General features: G+C 46.6%; 1 protein-coding gene across 1 annotated transcript; it reads left to right on the forward strand.

The window, feature by feature from the left end:
- Positions 1–346: 346 nt before the first annotated feature.
- Positions 347–20,353, forward strand: ANKRD33 (ankyrin repeat domain 33). The gene is made up of 5 exons (XM_080994793.1): positions 347–403; positions 9,797–10,223; positions 12,330–12,459; positions 15,408–15,548; positions 17,961–20,353. Exons 2-5 carry the CDS (start codon positions 9,912–9,914, stop codon positions 18,737–18,739), a joined length of 1,362 nt encoding a protein of 453 aa, XP_080850919.1. The 5' UTR covers positions 347–403; positions 9,797–9,911; the 3' UTR covers positions 18,740–20,353.
- The last annotated feature ends 5,112 nt before the right edge of the window (positions 20,354–25,465 follow it).

Raw genomic sequence — 25,465 nt, forward strand, 5'->3', positions numbered from 1 at the left:
CAACGTGCAAGCTGTCACAGCTCCGGAGTCTAAATCCCCATCTTGGGCCCAAGGCCGAAGCTCCTTTCATCCCTGGGGGCGGTAGGAGGCTGTGTCCGAAAACTTCCACATGTCTTCACATCTCGGGGTGATGCCCCACCCAGTGAATGCGGCAGTGAAAACCAAAGGGAGGAACAAGGGCTGAAGATTGGAGTACTTCAGGGTAAGTCTTGGCAAGGAGATAGGGAGCGGCGGTGCAAAGACTGCCTTCTGAAGGACCAGGTCTCAAAGCAGGAACTGGATCAGTGTATATTCCCCAGAGATCGCTGTTAATGAATCAAACTGAGCTTTCTGGCAAACTCTGAGAACAGATTCCAGTTTTCTCTAAAGACCACAAGCAATGGAGAATCCACATCGACCTCAGGTATGGTTTTCCAATGGTTCATTCCTTTTGCTGCCATTATTATTATTATTATTATTATTATTATTATTATTATTATTTGCTTATACCCCACTCATCCAACTGGGTTGCCCCAAACACTCTATTACCACGACCAGAATTTCTGCCTTATCTGTGAGGCCTCAATTGTGTGATGTTGCATTTTGTTCTGAAAGTGTGTAGATTTAGCCAGTGCTTTTTGGGGGGGGGGGTGCAGGGGTACGCATACCCCTAAACATTTTGTGAATCTTTGTACTTTTGTCCATTTAGTGTACAGTGGTACCTCGGGTTAAGAACTTAATTTGTTCCAGAGGTCTGTTCTTAACCTGAAACTGTTCTTAACCTGAGATACCACTTTAGCGAATAGGGCCTCCCGCTGCTGCCGCGCGATTTCTGTTCTCATCCTGAAGCAAAGTTCTTAACCCAAAGTACTATTTCTGGGTTAGCGGAGTCTGTAACCTGAAGCGTCTGTAACCCGAGGTACCACTGTATTTGTTTTTGCCAATTTGAACTATAAAATGGTGGCTTTCTTGAGTCAAAATGAGAGTACCCCTAAAAAATTTTTTTTAGAAAAAATAAAGCACTGGATTTAGCTACAGTAAAACTATGCAAGGAAGAGCCGACAATCAGGAAATAGGGTTTTAAACCCTAAATGCATTTTGAGACTAATGAAAGGGTTTCATTGACTGAAATTTGCAGAGATTGCTTGGTCGGTTCAATAAGGTCCATGCTATTAGTAAGTAAGCCTTTCAACTTTGCATTCTCGACCCAGAGCTCAGAGGCGTTTTCAGGGCCCCTGGCCACATCCCGTGCAAATTGTTGAATCGTTTGCGGCCTACCAGTGTTAAAGAACTGACAATCTGCCAGAACATCAGGAAAAAAATTCATGCCTTGAAAAGTGTGAAGGAATGGATGTCTTGACCCGTGCATTTAAATCTGCCTTATGCCAAGTCAAATCCTTGATCCACTTAACGTAGAACATAATACAGTACAGTACTACGCTCTCCAAGGTCTCACATGTAATTCTTCCATGAAAAACTATGGGGAAGTGCTGAGTTGAGTTTCGCCAACATCATTTATTTCTCACAGTTATCGACTGGAGGAAAATCAAGGAATTCATCCTGATTTTCATGTTAATTCTCTTCACCTTCCAGTAACAATTTATATTGGGTGATATTCAACTAAGTTTTACTGGGAAGAAACCTGTTGAAATTAATGAACATGACTAGAATTGTAGAGTCATAGTTGGAAGAGGCCCTGCAGGAATGTGCAGTTGTCCCATACGGGGATTGAGCCTGCAACCTTGGCATGTTCAACACCACGCTTTAACCAACTGAGCTATCCAGACTAAGTTCGTTCCATTAATTTCAACAGTTCTACTCTGAGTAATGATTAGTTGGCATCTGTCTGTCCCGGAAGACAATCGAAGGGTGTGGCTTCGGGGGTAAAGTCAAACCATTGGAGCCCTTGTCCCCTAAATAATTATTTAAACATTCCCATTCTTCTTTCACCATTTTTTTTAGGTTTATCTCTTATTGCATCTGTCAGCTCTGCGAGCTCCAAGTACTCGCACAATTTGACTACCCATTCCTCTTTAGTTGGTGTATTTTTATCTTTCCAGTGTTTTGCCACTGTAACCCTTGCTGCTGACCCTTGAATGCTCCCTGATACCAAGATGAGGGATTCCTTTGGAATGCAGATAGAGAGAATTGATAAGAATAATGATCTGTTGTGAGCTTGACGGAAGTGTACAATAGATGAGCTTTCCTGCTTTGGCTCATCTTCCTTTTTCTTTTTCTTTTCTTTTTTTCTTTTTTCTTTTCTTTTATCTTTCCCATAGTTGCTTATGTTCTGTGTCATGTACTTCGATATTTTTTGTAGTTTTTGTAGTTTTTTTCATTACTATTAAGGAATTTTCCTTTGTAATTTTGGTTGTCTATATTTATATGTACTTGTTTAAAGCAAAAGAGAGAGAGAGAGAGAGAAAGAAAGAAGTCAAACCATTGGAGAGTTCCTGCGCCCGTTGTGGCTCTAAAAACTGATCCTGTGTCTGGTGGTGGTTGGAGGATGGATGGCGGCTAACAGATTGAGGTTGAATCCTGACAAGACAGAAGTACTGTTCTTGGGAGACAGCGGGCAGGCAGGTGTAGTCCTGAATGAGGTAACCAGGGCCGTCTTTATCCAGGGGTGGAAAAGGTGTGGGGCACCCAGGCACTGAATTCTGGGGGGGGCGCCTGGAGCCCGCCGCTGAAGCCGCCTAAACTCTTAACTATCTACCCGTTATGAAATAATAAATAATTTTGATCAAGCTAGAAAAACAAAATACATATATACCTAGGTATTGCTGAAATATATACCTACTGTTTCACGAAAGGACTTTCGACTTGCGCTCATTTACCAAAGACACGCCGTGCTTGTCATTCACAACGACTGCACTTGTCAGACTCAGCGATGGCGCTTGTCATTCACAACAAGAGATAAGGCGTAAGCGTGGTGTCTGACATAAGCATTAATTATGTTAATTTGGGGGCTAACCTAAATTTGGGGGTGCTGGGTGGATCTTTGCACCCTGGCGGCACATATGCTAAAGACAGGGCTGGGGGTAACTGTGCGCCTGAAGGACCAGGTGTGCAGCCTGGGAGTCATTTTGGACTTATAGCTGTCCATGGAGGCACAGATCAATTCTGTGTCCAGGGCAGCTGTCTACCAGCTCCATCTGGTACGCAGGCTGAGACCCTACCTGCCCACAATTTGTCTCGCCAGAGTGGTGCATGCTCTGGTTATTTCCCGCTTGGACTACTGCAATGCGCTCTACATGGGGCCACCTTTAAAGGTGACCCGGAAACTACCGTATTTTTCGCACCATAGGACGCACCAGACAATAGGACGCACTTTGTTTTAGAGGGGGGAGAACAAGAAAAAAAAATTCTCCCCCTCTCTGCCCAGCGCCCCTTCAGCGAAGTGGCAGGAGGCGCTGTGCAGAGAGGGGGAGAACTTTCCCCCTCTTGTTTTCCCGCTCTAAAACAAGGTGCCTTTTAAGGTGCGTTGAGGCAGCTACCTTGGAAGCCTGGAGAGCGAGAGGGGTCGGTGTGCACTGACCCCTCTCGCTCTCCAGGCTTCAGGTTCCTTTCGACCTGCTCTTTGGGGCTGGCGGGGGGAAGCCCACCACCAGCCCCAAAGAGCAGTTCAGGGAGCAGCGGAGAGGCTCCTGCCATAGCCGTCCGTCACCTCTCCAGGGCTGGAGAGGTGACGGGCGGCTATGGCAAGAGCCTCAATAGCCGCGCGTCACCTCTCCAGCCGGGAGAGGGTCGCGGGGGGCTGCTTTAGCCCCGCGCGCGCTCTCCCGGCTGGAGAGGTGACGGGCGGCTATGGCAGGAGCCTCAATAGCCGCGCGTCACCTCTCCAGCCGGGAGAGGGTCGCGGGGCTATGGCGTCTTCGCTCCATAGGACGCACACACATTTTCCCTTCATTTTTGAAGGGAAAAAAGTGCGTCCTATGGAGCGAAAAATACGGTACAACTAATCCAGAATGCGGCAGCTAGACTAATGACTGGAAGTGGCTGCTGAGACCATATAACACCGGTCCTGAAAAGCCTATATTGGCTCCCAGTACGTTTCCGACCACAATTCAAAGTGTTGGTGCTGACCTTTAAAGCCCTAAACGGCCTCGGGCCAGTATATATGAAGGAGCATATCTACCCCCCCCCCATTGCTCAGCCTGTACACTGAGGTCCAGCACCAAGGGCCTTCTGGCAGTTCCCTCACTGCAAGGTTACAGGGAACCAGGCAGAGGGCCTTCTCGGTAGTGGCGCCCACCCTGTGGAAAGCCCTCCTGTTAGATGTCAAGGAAATAAACAGTTATCTGACTTTTAGAAGACATCGCAAGGCAGTCCTGTATCGGGAAATTTTTAATGTTTTGCCATTTTTCATGTGCTGTAAGCCGCACAGAGTCGCTGGGGAAACCCAGCCAGATGCGAAGAGTATAAATAATAAAATTATCATCGTCCTCATGATCATTATACAGGAGAGACATGTTTTGTTGCAGCTGGGGCAGACGAAGGTGTCTGTTTGTGCTGTTGCAGATGCACCATGGCGATTCTTCCCTCTGTGCTCTTCACAGCAATCATCCCTCCTCTGATTACTGCTATGGATACATGATCTGATTATTACCAGTGTAAAACGTAGTTGAATTCCAACCATAGTTGGCAATTACTAGTTAATTTTGTCAGGAGAGAAGCTTTATTTTTCTTCTAGAGCAGGCATATTCAGTGCTAAAGGATCACATCAGAAGTACATTTTGACAACGTCCGACAACATACCATATTTTTCCGTGCATAAGACTAGGTTTTTTCCTGAAAAATAATATCAAAAATTAGGGGGCGTCTTATACACTGCTACATCTCCTCCCGTTTTCTTAAACCTGAGTCCCCAAGAATAGGACTCTTATACATGGGGGCGGAAAAATACAGTATGTTATGGAAGCTCCATGATTTTAACTCTCAGTGCCTGATTCTATTAGGGAAAGTATCCATAGGGAGATTTGGATAGGACCCATGGTGTGTGGGAAAGCGTCTAACAGTTTGCCCCAGCACCATGCTACTAATTCAGATCACTGCAAAGCTGCTATTAACCACACAAAAATAAATTTAGCAGATTTAACCATTTCCCCCAATTTTCATATAAATGTATTGATATTGTAGATGCCAAACATATTATAGATGCTGGGTGCATCTTTGATTCCAATAATTCTTTGCCCTCAGTGCGAAAACTTTGGTATAGTCTCTGAAAAATCTTGACACTCTGTTGGAAAGAATGAGTCTTGAGAACATAACAAATAGGAAACGTAAGAAAAGAAAGCTGGAATTCTCAAGAGTGGAAAAGGAGCTCACAGACCAGACAGAAAGGTTTTGCAAGAATCGTCTTGTAATGCTTTGCTATGCTATATGATCATAGAATTGTAGAGTTGGAAGGTAACCTGAGGGTCATCTAGTCCAACCCCCGGCAATGCAGGAATCTCAGCTACATCATACATGACAGGTAGCCATGCAATCTCTGCTTAAAAGCCCCTAAGGAAGCTATAGAATCATGCAAAAGAAGATTGTGGTTGCTGCTAATTCTACAGAAATATCTGATCACAGGCATTGGTCGGGGGGGGGGGGAGTTTGGAAAGGCTTAATGTGACTTGTTTTCCAGGGGAATGGAGGAGAGAATTTACATTTTTTAAAAACAAACCATATTTTCTTGATTTGCAAATAATTAAAATGACAACAATGTTAAACAGGTGACGCTCAATGAGCCAAAAAAGAGTGCATATACAGTGGTACCTCGGGTTACAGATGCTTCTGGTTACAGACGCTTCAGGTTACAGACTCCGCTAACCCAGAAATAGTACCTCGGGTTAAGAACTTTGCTTCAGGATGAGAACAGAAATCGTGTGGCGGCGGTGCAGCGGCAGCAGGAGGCCCCATTAACTAAAGTGGTGCTTCAGGTTAAGAACAGTTTCAGGTTAAGAACGGATCTCCAGAACGAATTAAGTTCTTAACCTGAAGTACCACTGTAATCATATATAGATTCCACACCCCACCCCGCCTGTCTCCGTATTTGGTTCTATATACTTCACCAGGCCCTTTGGTAGATTCACCCAAAGCAAAAGACATTTTGCGTCAGAGGATTTTGTGGCAGTGCTGAGATTAGGTGGGGCTGGACCCTGTTCAGAAGTCAAACAAGACACAGCAGGAGCCAAATGAGCAGCAAAATTCTACAGGAAGGCAGTACAGTGGTACCTCAGGTTAAATACTTAATTTGTTCCGGAGGTCCGCTCTTAACCTGAAACTTTTCTTAACCTGAAGCACCACTTTAACTAAAGGGGCCTCCTGCTGCTGCCGCACCGCCAGAGCACGATTTCTGTTCTTATCCTGAAGCAAAGTTCTTAACCTGAAGCACTATTTCTGGGTTAGCGGAGTCTTTAACCTGAAGCGTATGTAACCTGAAGCGTATGTAACCCAAGGTACAACTGTATTTGTTTTGATTTAAAAGAAGCTGCAGATTCAAGTCAGGATCCTGATATGACCAGCCATATGCTGTTTGACCGCTCTGAGCTATTAGTACAATGCTTTGGATCAGACTACATCTACAACATCAAAAAAAGGCCTGGGCTAGTTGCAGCACTGGCGGGCAACTGACCTGTGCAATTCATAAAGCACGTTTCCGAGCACAGTTCAAAGTGTTGGTGCTGACCTTTAAAGCCCTAAATGCCCTCGGCCCAGTATACCTGAAGGAGCGTCTCCATCCCCATCGTTCAGCCCGGACACTGAGGTCCAACGCTGAAGACCTTCTGGCGGTTCCCTCGCTGCGAGAAGTGAAGCTACAGGAAACCAGGCAGAGGGCCTTCTCGGTGGTGGCACCCACCATGTGGAACGCCCTCCCATCAGATGTCAAGGAAATAAACAACTACAGTGGCACCTTGGTTTAAGAACAGCTTAGTTTATGGACAACTTGGGTTAAGAACGCTGCAAACCCGGAAGTAGGTGTTTTGGTTTGTGAACTTTGCCTTGGAAGCAGAACATGTTCCGCTACCTGTTGAGTGTGTTCCAGTTGGAAATTGAGTCCCCCGCTGCTATGGGAAAGCATGCCTTGGTTTAAGAACGCTTTGGTTTAAGAATGGACTTCCGGAACGGGTTAAGTTCGTAAACCAAGGTACCACTGTATCTGACTTTTCAAAGACATCTGAAGGGAAGTTTTTCATGTCTGATGTTTTTAATATTCTGTTGGGAGCCGCCCAAAGTGGCTGGGGAAACCCAGCCAGATGGGCAGGATATAAATATTATTATTATTATTATTATTATTATTATTAAGTGCAGTAGGCCAGCTCCATCCTGATATGCAATGACCTGCGGGATCCAAGCAACAAACTGGAACAATGGCTCATGGAGTCATACCAGCTGCTGATTAGGGGTCTTTTGGAGGCACGTCAGTGCTGGGTCATTTCTTTTTACGGGGACACACCAAGTGTGGACTGGACCCGGGCCGTGGCATGAGCTCTTTCCTGACACTTTGGACGTTTATTTGTCTGGGACTTTTGGGGGTTGGGAGGAGGAAAGAGCTTGCCTTGCGGTTGTGACAGCTGTGTGGGTTGGGTCTACTTCTTGATTGTGACATTGAAATTCTACTCCGTATTGATCCAGAGTACAGTGGACGCTTGGGTTGCGAACGTTTTCCAGGGGAATGGAGGAGAGAATTTACATTTTTTTTCAAAACAAACCATATTTTATCAATTTGCAAATAATTAAAATGACAACAGTGTTAAACAGGTAAGGCTCAATGAGCCAAAAAGGAGTGCATATAATCATATATGAACGTTCCAGTACTTCCGGGTTTTGGCAGTCCGTAACCCCAAAAAAGCAACCTGAAGCGTCTGTAACCCAAGGTATGACTGTAGATTCCAATGTATAGTTAGCAGAGTAACAACTTAAACACTTTGCAGGATTCCCCCAAAAAAGACACAAGAGGCAATTGTGTTTCATGCAGCAGAGCTTTACAGTGGTACCTCTGGTTACAAACACTTTGGGTTATAGAGTCCGCTAACCCGGAAGTAGTACCTCAGGTTAAGAACTTTACCTCAGGATGAGAACAGAAATGGCGCTGCTGCCGCAGGAGGCCCCATTAGCTAAAGTGGTACCTCAGGTTAAGAACGGTTTCAGGTTAAGAACAGACCTCCAGAATGAATTAAGTTCGTAACCAGAGGTACCACTGTACTGCTACTGAAGGCAAATAAGCATAATGGTCACAATACACTCAGGATTGGCACTGTCCATAAGAAATCCAGTTGCAGCAGACTTAACTTAAACTTACAGCAACTTAACACTACATACGGAACACCACACCAGAAAAGAAGAGTGAAAACCAGGGTCCTTCTGGCCTCACTATTACAGTGGTACCTCAGGTTAAGTACTTAATTCATTACGGAGGTCCGTTCTTAACCTGAAACTGTTCTTAACCTGAAGCACCACTTTAGCTAATGGGGCCTCCCGCTGCTGCCGGGCTGCCGGAGCCCGATTTCTGTTCTTATCCTGAAGCAAAGTTCTTAACCTGAAGCACTATTTCTGGGTTAGCGGAGTGTGTAACCTGAAGTGTATGTAACCTGAAGCGTATGTAACCCGAGGTACCACTGTATAATCAGCATGACCTTGAAAGAAAGACGTAACAGAACCAGTTTAAACCAGCTGTACTCAGCTTCTCTGAAGAAATAACCCAAACATCAGGAATCTTCTTTCATACAGAGAAGCTTCCAGAACCCTCTTGAATTAAGTAGAACAGGAAAGATCTCTACACATCAGATCAATACTTTCTCCACTAAGAAATGCAAACTGACAGATTGATGGTGCTGGAGGACCCAGGTTTCAGCAGGTGCTTTCAGCGCCCATTTGAAAACACTGGGAAAGCCGTCAGCGGCAGCAAAATAGCCTATGCTTCGCTGAACACTTGGGGAAGATGAAAATGCCTTACCCATCGTTCATGGAGATTTGTGTGCCGCTCTAATGCTTGCCTAAAGGCATGGTTCCTGCAGCAATGTTCTTGCCTTCTTGGTGCAGTCTCAGACCTGACTGAAACACCACAGCGATGGCTATCGCTAGCACTAGGCCTGTCATAGAAAGCCATGACAGACCCCCCCAAATGTCCCTATTTTCCAGAGATTTACAGAAGCAACCCCAGTTTCTGATTTGATCCTGGAATGTCCCACTTTTTCTTGGGACGTCCCTGAAACTGAATTTCCAGTGCATTTTCCTGCCACTTTCCAAGCTACAAACACCTGTTTTCGTTTTCATTTTTTAAAGTGGATCCAAAAAGTTTTCACTGGATTTTGAATAAATGTGCAATTAATTGTTACCATTTTGAACTTTATCATGTTGTTATCTTCCTTCCTTAGTGGCTGTGGTCGCCCAGAGTGGCTGGGTCAACTCAGTCAGATGGGTGGCATATAAATGATAAAATTGTTGTTGTTATTATTGCTGTTGTTGCTGTTGTTGTTGTTGTTGGAGCCCCTTAACCCACTTTAATTGTGCAAAAACCTAAAGATCTGGTATGTGTTGGAATCCCTCTCACCAAATACTGAGAGTTTAGAGGCATCCTTGAGAAAACTTGCCACCATTCATGATTATCTCACTGATTATCCCCCAATTATAATCTCCTATGGAACCTTGGTGTTTCCAGGAACAGAGTTTGAAAATGACTATTTCAGTAGCTTCTGAACAGATGGCTTGTGCTCAGTACAATTAAGGGATTATCAAATGATCTCTCAAACCCATGAAATGTTCAGGGAGTTGTATTTGTTCACTGAGAGCAGCTAATCTTTGTCTCTGCATCATCTTTGCTTCACAGATCCCCAGCGTGTAACTGAGGAGGGCAGTCAGGCACAAGAGAAAAGGTCATCGAGACTGAAACAAGCATGGGCAACCAAAACGACAACAAACACCGCTTGCGTTGAGTGGGCTGGATGACCGATGCCAGCAGGAAAGGAGAGCCAGACACATCGCCCGCCCTAGATGAGTCAGACCCCGATCTAGACTATGAAGAAGATGAGGAGGACGAAGGGAGGGAGGGTGAGAGGGGAGAATCGGACACGTGCAGCATCCTTTCTGATGACTCTGTGTACCCCGTCTATGAATCTGCTCCGTCTGCCAATGGTGATGGCACGACGCTCACGTTCTACCAGATCTGTCTCAAGAACGATGCAAAGCTATTGCAGGAGAAACTTGACAGAGGGGTGACCAGGGAGGAAGTCATGGAGCTGGACATCAATGGACGGGTAACTGGACTTCTCACAGCAGCACCTAAAAGCTAGCAATAAAATGGCCTAGGGGTGAATAGAAGGCCATGACTCTTAGCCATTCCTTAGAACAGAGCCATAGCCCAATCATGGCTGTTTTCTAGTCCAAGAAACCATCCCTAGCATCGCTGTCCCTAACAGGAAGCTATGGTAAACCATCCCAGCCATGCAGTGAATTCGACATGCCTTGTGGGGTGGCGACTGCACAGCAAAGTGGTCATTGTACCGCTCCACTGTGTGTTGGTGGCTAGCGCCATCAATTTTCACTGACTACGTGTTTGGCGGGGTGGCACCAAGTGGGGTGTGCAAAACAAAAAGGCATGAATGAATTAGAGAGTTCCCTGAGAAAGGACATTTGTCCACACTACAACCGATCTGGTAATGTCAGGGAGCCAACAGGCAGAGCAGGTCATTCACAGGTGTGTGTGAGAGAGAGAGACGCTTGGCAAAGTTGCAGTTAGTTTCTTTATTAAGGAAAGCAAAACACAGAGAGAGATATCTAAAGGGAAAGCCAGTTGTTCGAACCGGCTTGTAGCCCCTCCTTCATTTCCATCCCCTCTGTGTCAGGCCCCTTCCTCTGTGATCTTCTGCTACGGCAAGCTGCAAGGGACTCCCTCTGTGTCTGCCTGGCTCGCTTCTTGGCAACACACAACAATCGTTCTAGGCATGGGTTGGGGGCTGGAAAGCTATCATCAGCGAAGCTGTCAGAGTAGCTCTGAGGGAGAACTGCACGGTTTACCTCTCCTGTGTCCTGGCTGTCTGTCGGCGCCTGTATCCAAACTGGAAACCTCCTCAGCCTGTTCTGTCTCTTCGCTATCCCTCAAGAGCCCTGATTCTAACAGTTCCCAGCCCATCCCCTCCTCTGAGGTGTGGCCAGTGTCCCACCACCAGTCCTCCGGCTCAAAACCCTCTTCCTCTGTGCCTTTCCAGGGGAGGGGTGCTTAGTTATGCAGATTCCACATGTAGGTTCTAGAATCCCATGCTTATGCATGGCTTCTCCCCAGCCCTTTATCCCGGGATTGAAATTAGGAGCGAGTTAGACCATCAGTTCATCTAGGTCATTACTGTCCACACTGACTGGCAGTGGCCCTTTTAAGGTTTCAAACCAAGAGTCTTTCCCAGATCTGCATATACAGAAATGCCAGGGATTGATCCTGGGAACTGTTCCATGCAAATCATGCTTACTGAGCCACAGCCCCTCCCCTGCATTGGCAGCATTGATGCCCTGCTATCGATAATGCAAACAAAGGACTTTGTTCCTGAATGGTTTATAAATATCGCAAAAGACTGGAAAAAAATGAAATGTGTTATCATGGCGTTCCAGCCATCCTCATGTGTTCAGTTGTACTTTCTTTCCATGCACGGTAAATAGAGGAACAGTATCAGCCGCATTTTGTATTTACAGTGGTACCTCGGTTTTCGAACATCTCCGTTGACAAACGTTTTGGTTTTCGAACGCCGTAAACCCAGAAGTAAACGCTTCCGTTTTCAAACACACCTCGGAAGTTGAACGGCTTCCACTGAGTGTATATGTTATTTTTCTCAATTTTCTCTATTAAATCTGCAGGCCGCCCTTTGCGCCTTGGTTTTCAAATGTTTCAGAACTCCAACGGTCTTCCAGAACAGATTATGTTTGAAAACTGAGGTGCCGCTGTATTTCATAACAATTTATATACTGCTTGATTGTAATAAAACCCCAGAGCAGTTTGCAAAAGGAATGAACAATAAAATTAACAATTAATAACAAGTATTTAAAACATTTTAAAAAAGTAATTTGGGGGGGGGGTTAAATTTAAAAAACCACAACCAAAACATCTGTGCTATGTCCTGACTGACAGGTAGCAGTGGCAGGAATGCAATAGGAGTGGCTGTTATTGCTGAGGTGCTGGAACCAATCAGTGACTGGAGCTCAGGCTGTGTGTGGCTGCTGGGAGAGCATCGGAGTCACCCCTGGGGCAGGAAGTGCCATTTTGTTGGGACCAAAGGACTGTGTTTCTGGGCAAGATAGGCAGGAAAGATGTACGAGAGGTAGCATCACTTGCTCAAGTGGCTGAACCTTAACACCTGTTCCCTTTTCCTCCACAGAACGGCCTATTGGTGTCATGTTTCAAAGGCTTCGTAGACATTGTCACCATTCTCAGCAAATGTCCCTACATAGATATCAATCATCAGGATAATGATGGAAACACAGCACTCATGATAGCAGCTCAGGCAGGTAGGAAGTGTCTTGCTTTTATACAGTTGAGCAGGGATGGCAGACGGAGACAAGGAAGGTTGGGCATCTGGCCAGGATTGCTCTACTTCCAATAGTGACTTCAGGGGCTACTAACCCTGATGACAGGCTGCGTTCTTCCTCCGCTTCTGGGTACCGGTTGCTGGAAACTGCAGGGTGGGAAAGCACTCTTGCACAAAGATCCTTCTTTTGGGCTTCCATAGGCATCATTTTGGCCACATTAGGAACAGGATACTAGACTAGATGGGCTGCTGGCCTGATCTAGCAAGGTCTTCTTATATGCTTAATTACGAGCAAGCAGATGATAGATAGATAGATGATAGATAGATATAGATAGATGATAGATGATAGATGATAGATGATAGATGATAGATAGATAGATGATAGATGATAGATAGATAGATGATAGATAGATAGATAGATAGATAGATAGATAATGATAGAGATAGATGATAGATAGATAGATAGATAGATGATAGATAGATAGATAGATATAGATGATGATAGATATAGATAGATGATAGATAGATGATAGATAGATATAGATGATAGATAGATAGATGATAGATAGATGATAGATAGATAGATAGATAGATAGATAGATAGATAGATGATAGATGATAGATAGATAGATGATAGATGATAGATAGATAGATATCTTGTGATTATTTCGAATTAGCGTTCTGGCAATGAGAAGTAAAAGGGGTTTACTGAAAGGTGACGATAAGCTCAGGTTGCAGATGGCCATTCCTCTGTGAAAATTGGAGCCAAATTGTATCATCTCAATAAAGATCAAATTTGATGAATATTCTGAAGGCAAGATGTGCACATTTGAATTCAGGCCTCTGTTGGCATTCCAGATTTGCAGAGGAGTTACCGTTTCACACTTCCTTCCCTTCCTAATTTATTTGTCTGTTTAGCGCCCTGTGATTTGTTTGTGCAGACTGTAGCCCAGACTGCATGTAACGCAAAGCCAAACTATGGCTAAGTGCGAACAGGCAAGGGTGCAGTTGCCCAGAGCAAGAAAGGTTGCCGGTTCTTTCTTCCCCCCAGTCCTGCTGCCGACATGCTACCTGGAGCTAAGCTATAGTTTGGCTCTATGGAAATCCAGGCTAATGGTTTGTCTCGCTCCCAACAAACCACAAGCTGTTACTGCAGTTTGTTCTTGGCTTATTGGCCATGGTTCGTTTGGAAGAGGCAGACCGTGCTCTCAGGTTTGGACGTAATGCTAAAACTAAACCGTGACTTAACTCTGCAAAGCAGCCACTCTTGGTCTTGCACCCTCATCCTGCTTAGCCATGGTTTGGCTGAGTATTATGTGTGAACAATGCCTGTGATTGATAGATGGCTGAACCACAAAAAACAGACCCAATTAAAAAACAGCTCAAGACAGTTAAATTCACCAAAAGTGCAATGGGAGGGGGGGATATGAAACAATGGAGGAGATAGATATAATATAATAATAATAGTCAAGCATCATAGAGTTAGAAGGAACCCTGAGGATGATCTACTTTAACCTGCTGCAATGCAGGAATATTCAGCAATCCCTTATGGGGATCAAACTTGTAACCCTGGCGTTATCAGCATGAAACTCTAATCAACTGAGCTATCCAGCTGATAAGTATTTAAACTAGAAGAGTGTGTTTGGAAGTGTATCCACTGTGTTCAATCCAAATGCATTTTTCTTTCTCCAGGATTGAACTCTGCAAGAAAGAAGCAGAATATGGAAGTGCTTTTTGCAGAAGCAGTTAGCTGTGCATAGCACTGATTGGCTGGTGCCTGTGACTTTACCATGAACTCTAGTGTTCTTCTCCCAAACACCTTTTAAAATAGGGGTTAGGGTTAGGGTTAGGGTTAGGGTTAGGGTTAGGGTTCCTTTTTCCTTATTTTATTTTAATGGAAAGCACTTTTAAAAATGGGGGGGGGGGGGGAATAAACCGTCTTTCTGCAGCATGGAGAGAAGGCCAAGACTGACAGCTGAACCAGTGTTTGATTGGCTGGTATTTACATCTATCATTCAAATTCTGAAGCTCAGTGGAGCTTTACTGGCAATCATTGTAGGGCTTTGAGGATCTGGGTAATGTGACCCCCTGCAATGCGCTAGATAACAGTCAGGCGTTGGCATTCTGCATCAGCTGCATCTTCTATAACATCTTTAAGTGCAGCCCCACCCCCATTGTAGTAATCTATTTTGGAAGTTATTAACACTGGTTAACTGAGGCCAAGCTGTCCTAGTCCAGGAATGGCCACAGCTGATGGATGGATCAGTCACACCTGGGCCTAGGCATTACTCGCCACCAAAGACACTTGAGCCTCTGGCAATAATTTAGAATCAAGGAGCAACCCCCAAGCCATGAACCTAGTCTTTCGGAGGGCTTCACAGGGACACAATGGTGATTTGGGCTTGTGTCAGGCTGCTAGACACCAGCCACTCACAGGGCCGTTTTACCCATAGGCACTAGGGGTGCAGGGCACCCGGGCGCCAGGCTCTCAGGGGCGCCAGGCCGAGAGTCTGGGCCCTGAGAGTTGAGTCTGGGGAAGAGCCCACCCATCGGTCAGCACGCTACGGTGGTCTCTTCTGCTGCGGGTGGCTCTGCGCCGTGAGTTCAGGGGTGACCGAGCCAACGAGAGGCTGAGGTGGCTGGCCGGCTCTGCCATCCTGTGCACCTGGGACTGGGCAACCGGTTTGTGTGGACTGGGCAGATCTTTGCACGCCTGCGCCACATATGCTTAAGACAGCCCTAGCCACTCAATTCCCAGAGGAAAGGAAAGTCTACATGGACGGGAAAATAATTCATTGTGTGTTAACTCTTGTGGTCTTTAGTGCATGCTAAACCTCTGAGAAACATTTCAATGCCTAACACCGTTTCCTTAATCTCTCTCTCTCTCTCTCTCTCTCTCTCTCTCTCCCTCCCTCCCTCTCCATGAAGGACACATCACTATTCTCAACTATCTTCTTAACTACTATCCAACACTGGAGCTGGAGGTGCGAGACTTGCGGGGTCTGACTGCACTCATGAAAGCTGCAGTACAGGGGAGAAACGACTGTGTTGCAGCTTTGCTCATGGCAGGTATGTCACTCCTCATTAGCCAGTTCAGGAGGAAAGGATTTTTAAATCCGTTTTTTAACACCTGCTGCTCATCCTTCAAGTGTTCAACAGTGGCTGCTGCATCTAGCTGCCATTGCAATTTCCTACAATGTCCCAATAATGACACTGTGTCAGTAGCATTGTGGAAAATTAAGGTGGCAGCTAGACCCAGCCACTTGGTGCTGCTTAGAGAGCCAAGCACCAGCAGTCTGGCCCTCCAAGTGTCCCTATTTTCCAGGAGCACTCCTGGATTTACAGAAGCCATCCCAGTTTCTGATTTGATCCCGGAATGTCCCGCTTTTCGTTAGGACCTCCCTGTTTTCATCAGAGAAATGCTGGAGGGTATGGAGTTATCTGGCCCCCGAGCCAAGGAGACAAGTAACTGTACAACCTTTAGAAGACATCTGAAGGCAGTCCCGTATAGGGAAGTTTTTTAATGTTTAATGTTTTTATATACATTGGAAGCCACCCAGAGTGGCTGGGGCAACCCAGTCAGATGGGCAGGGTATAAATGTTGTTGTTGTCATTGTTGTTGAGTAGGACGTCCCTATTTCCATCAGAGAAATGTTGGAGGGTATTATCAACACATCAGCAATGGGCCCTGCCAGCTGTCTGAGAATGCCCTAAGTGTGAGGAGGGACAGATGGCTCAAACACCCTGGCATGCCTTACCTATGGAAACAAATCCAAGGGAAGGATGTTTTTCCCTTACCATTCAGCCTCCAAAGCAAATACAGTTCTCCTGTTTGATCCACAGTCGTACCTTGGTTTTTGAAGGTCTTGCGACTTGAACGTTTTGGCTCCCAAACACCGCAAACCCAGAAGTGAGTGTTCCGGTTTGCGAACTTTTTTTGGAAGCCTCTGATTGAGTGCTGGAAGCTCCTGCAGCCAATCGGAAGTCGTGCCTTGGTTTTCAAACGTTTTCGGAAGCCGGACGGACTTCCGGAATGGATTCCACTTGAGAACCAATGTACGACTGTGTTTGAAAAAGGCTGAATTGTTCAAAAACACAAAGCAGAGGTTTCATTCAAGACTGAGTTCCCAAAGAGTCTCTCGATAGCTAGTGACTCTTCACTCACCTCTTGTCAACACTGAATAACTCACATTAGGCGTAACTTCTGATAAGCCCCCTTAGTATTTGCAATCCTAGTACTGTACTCCAGTATTTCTACTCCTGTGCCAGTGATGGAAACCAGAAGCTCTGTCTGCTCACGTTCTCGATCTAACTCTGTAGATGCCTTTTCACTTTGTACCTACTGCCATCTGCAGGCCCTTGCAAAGGACAACATGTGACCGGTTCATGAGTGCCCCAGTGCCATCTAATGGCAACCTGTGGGCCAAATTAAACACGCTTGCAGGTTTTGTGCCTTTTTTTCTATTTAGTCCAAATAGGAAAGAGGGGTGTGTGTGTGTGTGTGTGTGTGTGTGTGTGTGTGTGTGCTGATTCAGGATCAAGACTACAAGTTAGGGGTTTTTAACCACTTCCTTATTCACCATGAACCAGATGAAAGTCACTCCCCTCCCCAAAAAATAGCTGCTCTCACCCCACAGAAGGACTCTTCCCATTGGTTCCAGCACAGGAGAACTAGGGAGATCTTTTCCTGCCCAAAGGACTTGTGCAATTAAGGCATGCAAAAGTTATATGGCCAGTACCATGTGCAATGAGCCCCATGGAGGTGTCATGGCAGGAATGGTCAAATACTGAGGAGGAGCTCAGGTGTCAAGGTGCTGTCAACGAGCCAGGGCAGGCACAGAGCAGGCACACACACAAAAGGCACGGGATGCAATTAGCTTTTTATTAGCAGGGGGAAAAACAGCAATCAAGCAATGTCCCTGGTTTGTCTTAACTCAATGAAGGCGTTGCTGAAACTAAGCTCTAGGCATGCCCTTCCCCTCTAGCCGCTCATTCTGGATCCCTCCCTGGAGGACGAAGGCTGCTTCGAGGGGATGGCCTCCTACTCAGGGCCAGTCTGGTGCATTGCTCAGCAACATGCAGAATCCTCCACAAGCAGGGAGTCACAAGGGGTGGAAAGTCAACAGGACTGGGACGGTCTGCACACCCACTATGACTCTCAGCTTTTAATCCTGACCTGGAGGACCCACCTTCTCCTGATGCCCCTTGATCGCTCAAGTGCCCTGTTTTTACCAGATTCCAGCTCATCCTTTCCACTGATTGCTCCTCAGTTTCCCACCACCAGGCTCCAGGCTCTAAGGTGTTATCCCTGGGGGGCTCTTGGGAGGCACTCTTGTTCATCTAGCCAGTCCAAGCTCTCCCTGGGGGGGTACGGAGTCTCAGTACTGAACTACCCCCATCCCCTGCCCCGTTCATTCTGCACTATATACCAAAAGGGAATGGACCACGGCAGGCTCCCTAAAATCTTGCGATTTCTCCTAGGAGCCGACCTCGCAGCTGTGGACCCGGTGAAAGGAAAGACAGCGCGGGAATGGGCAGCCCTGACGGGGCGCTTTGAAACAATTGTCCGGATCCGAACCCTTCTGCAGCGCCCATGCGCTGAGCAGTTCTGCAGCAAGTACTTGCCGCAGTGGCCCGCTCTGCCCGAGCTGGTGGCGCAAGCAATGGCCACAAAATCCAGAGCCAAGAGGCTGTCGGAGACGATATGCTCCACCTTCACCATAAATTTCCCACACGACCCTGAGCCGGATGGTGTGATGGACCACATGGTGCGCATGACCACTTGCTTGGCCAGTCCGTTTGTGGGCACTGCTTGCCAAACCGTCTGCCCAGACAGCCCGCCGGAAGTGGGGAAGCAGAGACTTTCAGTGCCCGAAATCCTGAAGGAGTACACGCCGGATCCTGATGCCAAATCCATGGTTAGTGCGTCGGCCTGCAATGGCCAGCTCATGACACCCACCCGGGTTCTGGTGCCCTACCGGCCCCCCAGCACCATCGTCAAGCTGCTGTCGTTCCCCTTGCGCATGCGCCATAACAGCATCTACCCGGTCCCGAAAATTGAACTCACCAAGTCGCCTGCTCAGTCGCCACCCAAGGAGAACGTGCCGCCACGTTCTCAGGACAAGCACATGCTGGAGCTGCCAAAGTGGCGCTATAAGGAGCTGAAAGAAGCGAAGAAGAAGAAAGAGGAGGAGGAAGGGAAACCCAAGAAGAAAGGGAAGGGAAAGGGGAAAGGCAAAGGCAAAGGCAAAAAGTCATAACAGCTTGAGGGAGGGGAGCTGGACAGATTGGGAAAAGAAACTGCAGTCAGCTCACATTCCAAGTGTAAATTTCAACTCGCAGATAGATCACTTCCACCATAATTCATCAGTCTCAAAAGTAATTTTTAAAGGGGATGTTTTGTTTACCTTATTCCCTGATGACTGACCCTAAGGACTATTATGTAGTGTTTGAGCACAATCGAGGTTCCTTGCTTTAAGTCACTCACCCCTAGCCAGATCCCCCAAAACATCTTGATCTCCCAGTGTGGAAAGCAGCTTTTTCAGAGCATCAGAACTTAATCCCTGTTCTCCCTGTTTCCCAAGAGAGAATGTGATAATAACCAAGATTTATGGCTTGGTTGTCATTAATCACCACATAATTATCTCTGTCAATGGAGTGTAGACAGTAGATGACTAGTCCGCCATCTTCCTCTCCCCGGAAGTCTCTACTCCAGTGGTTTTAGATAACATTATTGCCCACTCATCATTCTTGACCAGCTTTTGCCAGGCTAAGGGACCAACAAATGGGATGCGTGGAACAGGACTTGGGTGCTTCTTGCAGAAGGGAACGCAGAGTAGAGCAGTGGAAGTGAAAAGTGTTTAATCCCCATCCTGCCTGCCATTTCTCAGCTCCAAATTACCCATTCTCATCAACCCTCATTTCCCATTCTCCCAGGTTTCAGATGTGTGTTTGCCCTTATGTACAGAGCTCTAGGGCAGAGGGGAATTTGGAGAGGATTTGGAACACACACCCCCAATGCACACAAACACACACTTCTCCGCTCTAATTTCCCTTCTCTCAAAGCAGTTCTGTTTAAAAAGGAATCAGGGAACGGCCACATACATTCACATCAGCGCTGGATTTAGGATGGTGTGGGGAGTTCCCCCACTCAGGGCACCAAGCTGAAGGGGTGCAAAATAACAACAACCCATATTTATACAGGTACCTACTGAGATGTTCCATAAAAAAGCAACCGTACCAAAAGGAATTATTGTGAAAGGAGGCAAAAGGAATTATTAGAAAGGGGGCCAAAAAAAAAATATCCTTGCTCAGGGCACCATATTACCAAAATCCACCCCTTTTCACACTGATGGTGTGAGATATAGTTCACCCCTAAGACTTCAGTCTCACCAAGCCCTTGTTGCTTCCAAGGAAACTCTTTCTACGTTAAGGTGAAGATGGAAGTTACATTGGTAGATAAGCAGGGCTGGATTGGAAATGCCCTTTCCACCTTTAGTGCAAATTACCGGTATATACCATTCTCTTGGGATGCGGGTGGCGCTGTGGGTTAAACCACAGAGCCTAGGGCTTGCCGATCAGAAGGTCGGCGGTTCGAATCCCCGTGACGGAGTGAGCTCCCGTTGCTCGGTCCCTGCTCCTACCAACCTAGCAGTTTGAAAGCACGTCAAAGTGCAAGTAGATCAATAGGTACCACTCTGGCGGGAAGGTAAACGGCGTTTCCGTGTGCTGCTCTTGTTCGCCAGAAGTGGCTTAGTCATGCTGGCCACATGACCCGGAAGCTGTACGCCGGCTCCCTTGGCCAGTAAAGCGAGATGAGCGCCGCAACCCCAGAGTCAGTCATGACTGGACCTAATGGTCAGGGGTCCCTTTACCTTTACCATTCTCTTGCACCAGATTTCAAGCTCTGGGATGGTGGGCAGCAGAAGCGGACTGTGGCTAGCACTTGTGATGTCATCCAGATAGCACAATAGCACATGTGATGTCACCTCCCATATCTCCAAAGTGGTTTTGTCCTCGTTTTTAACACCTGTCCTGAAAACTGTGCAGCTGGGAGGAAGATGAGCGCAGTCTCTATAAGTATAGAATCCCCAGCGACTTCTCTTTAAATATTACTTCCATCTTCACCCTTAGCAAGGCCCCAATGTGCTCTTCTCAAAATATTCACAGTTCTCATACAGATGCAAAGAGACTCAGATTTTGCCATAGCCCTGTCAACTATACCCCTGTCTCACAACCGTTTTGCATTTTGCTGACTTGGCAAAAAGTTCCTGACAAATCCCATCTGTACCGTAAGCCTTACAGTAAAGTTGGGATTTGTCAAAATTTCTCCGCAATACTTTTTTCCAAGCCTTATTGTTTGCAGGGAGAGGAAAGGGACACACACAGAGAGAGAGACAGAGAGAGAGAGAGAGAGAGAGAGAGAGAGAGACTGAGAGGGCAGGTTCATTATTTAACTGCGGAAATTTTGGATCCCCTCCAAACCAGTGTGTGAGAGAGAAAGAGACAGAGAAGGAATGACTGACTGGATGACTAAAGTATGTTTGTTTTGCTTGTGTGTGTGTATGGCGTGTACTGTACATGTGTATGCATGGATGCATGGGATGTGTATGCACATGTGTTGGGGCACTAGAGAGAGGGTGAGGTGGCCCTACCCACTGCCAGCTTTAGCCACTCCCACTGTGTCCACACCCACTTTTGGTTTGATCCCACCCACCACTACCATGTGACTCCAAAAGGTTGGCCTTGAGGAAATTCAGCCCTCTGGCCAAAAAAGCACAAAGGATCACAAATTTCAGAAATAAACAGCTCCGGGGAACAGGAGTTACACAACCAGCAGCAAATTTAATGCTGAGAGGAGTTTGCAGATGTCGATGGGTTCCTTCTTCCACCCCAGGGATACATCTGCAAGTGGACTTCTTCTCCTGCTTGCGGTATGGTGCTTTTAGGACCAAGTAGGAACCACCTAAAGTTCACTTCAGAAAATGGTGCCGCAAAACCCCATGATGGTGACATATCTTGGATAATTTGGACAGGGCAGTCCATCCTAGCTCTGCTTTTATGCACACAGGTTGTCCGGGCTGACCTGAGGGGATCTTCCAAGAGGGAGCCAGGAGGCCTTTATAGACCTTCTCAGTAAGGACAGCCTGGTGAGCAGAGTCACCCCAGCAGCTGGGAATCCTTTAATTCCCAGAGACGTACTTCACTTGGGGCAGCTGCACACAGCGCAACAGGAGCCCAGTTCTTGCCCTTCCTGATGCCTTGTCCAGAGAGAGCTTATTTTGCTGCTAGAGTGGCTCTGTGTCCTACTTTACAATAGTGCTCTATTCCAAGAATACAGGAGGCCCTCCAGATGTTGTGAGCTACAACTCCCATGGCCTACGATCAGGCACCATGTTGGCTGTCCCTGCTCCATTCAAAGAGCTCTCTGGTGCCAGTCCAGTTTAAGAGGTAAATAGCACAGGTGCACGTCAACAGTTAGCACCCAGGCAGCAGGCTGAGATGTCACCTGGTTCCAGTCCTCCCTGCTATGATGAGGTGTACTGTATTTCTATGTGAACTATAGTAATTAATTCTAAATTTGCATCTGTATAGATCAGGTCATATGCAAACTCAGCCCTCCAGATGTTTTGGGACTACAACTCCCATCATCCCTAGCTAACAGGACCAGTGGTCAGGGATGATGGGAGTTGTAGTCCCAAAACATCTGGAGGGCCCAGTTTGCCTATGCCTGGTGTATATGATACGCACATTCCATGCAAATCTACCCTTGTTTGTCCTCTTTTGTTGGTGATGCATGCCCTCCTCCTCCTCCTCCTCTTTTTGCAATGATTAAGCGCCCGCCCTATATTACTGGGTGTGTAGGGTGGGCCAGGGCAAAAGGAGAAGGGGCCCTTTACGTCTTCTTGATTTTAGGAAACCCTTAATAAAACTGAAAGTGATTGCTGTATGTGCGTTTATTAATAAACAAAACCTCAGAGCTGTGTCCACTTCGTTGTTGCTGTTCCCATCACCGCCAACAGGACCGGATTAGATTAGAGGAAGCTTACAAAATAGTTCTGTGCTGATACCTTTGTGTTAAACAAAATAAAAATCCATGAGGCCACTAAAGTCACTTACCTTGGACAGAGAAGAGATGAGCAAGTTGATCATATTCATAGGGGGGCAGGGACTCCTTAGAACTGCAGTCACCACAAGGAAGCCAATGGTAGCTTCCCAGTATGCCCCACGGAGGACCTTAAGGTCCATAAATAGCAACACCCTAGTGGTCCCGGGCCCTAAGGAAGTCAGATTATCCTCAACCAGAGCCAGGGCCTTCTCAACACTGGCTCCGGCCTGGTGGAACGATCTGTCTCATGAGACCAGAGCACTGCAGGATCTGATTTCTTTCCACAGGGCCTGTAAGACAGAGTTGTTCCGCCTGGCCTTCAGCTTGGAATCAATTTGATTCCCTCCCCCTCTTCTTTTTTCCTTTCTCCTCCTGTGATGGAACTCCTATTTGGGGACTTCCCTGGCTTTTTTCTGGCCCACGTAGGACCAGTCTGGAAAGTTAGCCTTGGTGAAGACTTGACGTTTTCATCCCCCAAAAAGTTTTTGATTTGAGTTTCCATTGAAATGAGGCTGTATTTTAATGTTTTAATGTTGTATTTTAATCTTGTTTTTAAGTTGTATTTCAATCAATTTGTTTTTATATCAGGTGTTAGCTGCCCTGAGCCCGGTCTTGGCTGGGGAGGGCAGGGTATATATAAAATTATTATTATTATTATTATTATTATTATTATCATTATCATTCCCAGGCCTGAGGCAAATAGCTGCTGGGGGGGCGGTCTCTACTGGACTGCAGCACAGGTAGAAAACAAAACATTACATCATGTACCATGATGCTGATCAGGACCTCTCTCGCCACAGATGCTGTTATAAACCACTTTAAGGTTATTTTTTTAGAGGCAACCAAACAATAACCAAAAAAAAATTATGTTTTCTGCTCCTCCCAATCCCAGAAACATGGCTCAGTGGGAATGTTCTGTAGCGGCATTACACAATATGCTGAAATAGCAAATGAATACAAATTCCCAAACCTGTTATATGTGCCAAGCTTCTGTATTTTCATTTTTTCTAACCTAGCATTTCCAAAATATCTCCAAGCAACTGTTAACATTGCTATGAAAACAGTCAGGAAAGCTCTCAAAGGGACAAATGAAGCAATTGTCAGTCTCCTGAGATGTTTTTGAACCTGTACAGAATTCTGCAGCATTAGTGCTGTATATCATAAACAGTTAAAACCGCAAAAGACGCCCACGAGTATTTCAGAATCATGCAGAATTCTTTGTTGCCTTAGAGGCAAATGTGATAGTAAAATAGCTGCGTGTAACCCAGCTGCTGAAACATTTGTACAATAGGTACAGAGCATTTAAAAGAAAAGGAAAAGACCCCTGACAGCTAAGTCCAGACTCTGGGGTTGCGGCGCTCATTCGCTTTACTGGCCGAGGGAGTTTACGTTAGTCCGCAGACAGCTTTCCGGGTCATGTGGCCAGCATGACTAAGCTGCTTCTGACGAACCAGAGCAGCGCACGGAAACACCGTTTACCTTCCTGCCAGAGCAGTACCTATTTATCTACAGTGGTACCTCAGGTTACATACACTTCAGGTTACATACGCTTCAGGTTACAGACTCCGCTAACCCAGAAATAGTACTTCAGCTTAAGAAATTTGCTTCAGGATGAGAACTGAAATCGTGCTCCGGCGGTGCGGCGGCAGCAGGAGGCCCCCATTAGCTAAAGCGGTGCTTGAGGTTAAGAACAGTTTCAGGTTAAGAACGGCCCTCCGGAATGAATTAAGTACTTAGCCCGAGGTACCACTGTACTTGCACTCTGATGTGCTTTCGAACTGCTAGGTTGGCAGGAGCAGGGACTGAGCAATGGGAGCTCACCCTGTCGCAGGGATTCGAACTACCGACCTTCCGATTGGCAAGCCCTAGGCTCTGTGGTTTAGACCACAGCGCCACCTGCAGCCCCTACAGAGCATATAAAGGTAAAGGACCCCTGACAGTTAAGTCCAGTCGCAGACGACTCTGGGGTTGCAGCGCTCATCTCGCTTTACTGGCCAAGGGAGCCAGCGTTTGTCCACAGACAGTTTTTCCAGGTCATGTGGCCAGCATGACTAAGCCGCTTCTGGAAACCAGAGCAGCGCAGTGAAACGCCATTTACATTCCTGCCACAGCGGTACCTATTTATCTACTGGCACTTGCGTGCTTTCGAACTGCTAGGTTGGCAGGAGCTGGGACCGAGCAACGGGAGCTCACCCCATCGCGGGGATTCGAACCGCCTACCTCCTGATCGGCAAGCCCAAGAGGCTCAGTGGTTTAAACCACAGCACCACCCGCAAAGCATATACAACCACCCAATTATATCCATTTTGTACCAGATGAATGATCATGACGACTTCCCTCTAAGGATACTGGGAATTATAAATTGCAAACAGGTTCAAATGTCAATGGAATTAATCTTGCATGCTTAAAACATTGCATGAGTAGAAAATGACATTTGCAGGTCTGCCCATCCCTAGCTCCAATACAACTTTGCTCAGGTGTGTATGTAAAAGACGAGGGTTGGAATTCAGTGATGTCCACTTCCAAGCATTCCGTCTGCAAAACATTCCAGCTTGCCAGACAGAACAACACCCCCTCTTCCTGCTGGGGGCACACAGGGAGGGTTGCCATATTTTGAAGAGCAGAAGACAGGACATATTTGCCGACTTTTAACCATGGATCGCTAGGACGACTGTACCCATGAAAAGAAGGACGTGTCCTGGAAAAAGAGGACATGTGGCAACCAGTGGAGAAGCCTGGCTGCACATATTCTGTGTCCTTGCACAGAGATTCCACTGATGGGGCTGGTGAGGTGAATCTCACCCCATATGCACCACTGCATAGCTGTAATATTTTGTGTGTTCAGACCCAGAAACCTCCCCCCTAAACAAATTCACAC

This window comes from Podarcis pityusensis (assembly GCF_964106645.2).
Source record: "Podarcis pityusensis genome assembly, chromosome: 2".
Classification (NCBI taxonomy): Eukaryota; Metazoa; Chordata; class Lepidosauria; order Squamata; family Lacertidae; genus Podarcis; species Podarcis pityusensis.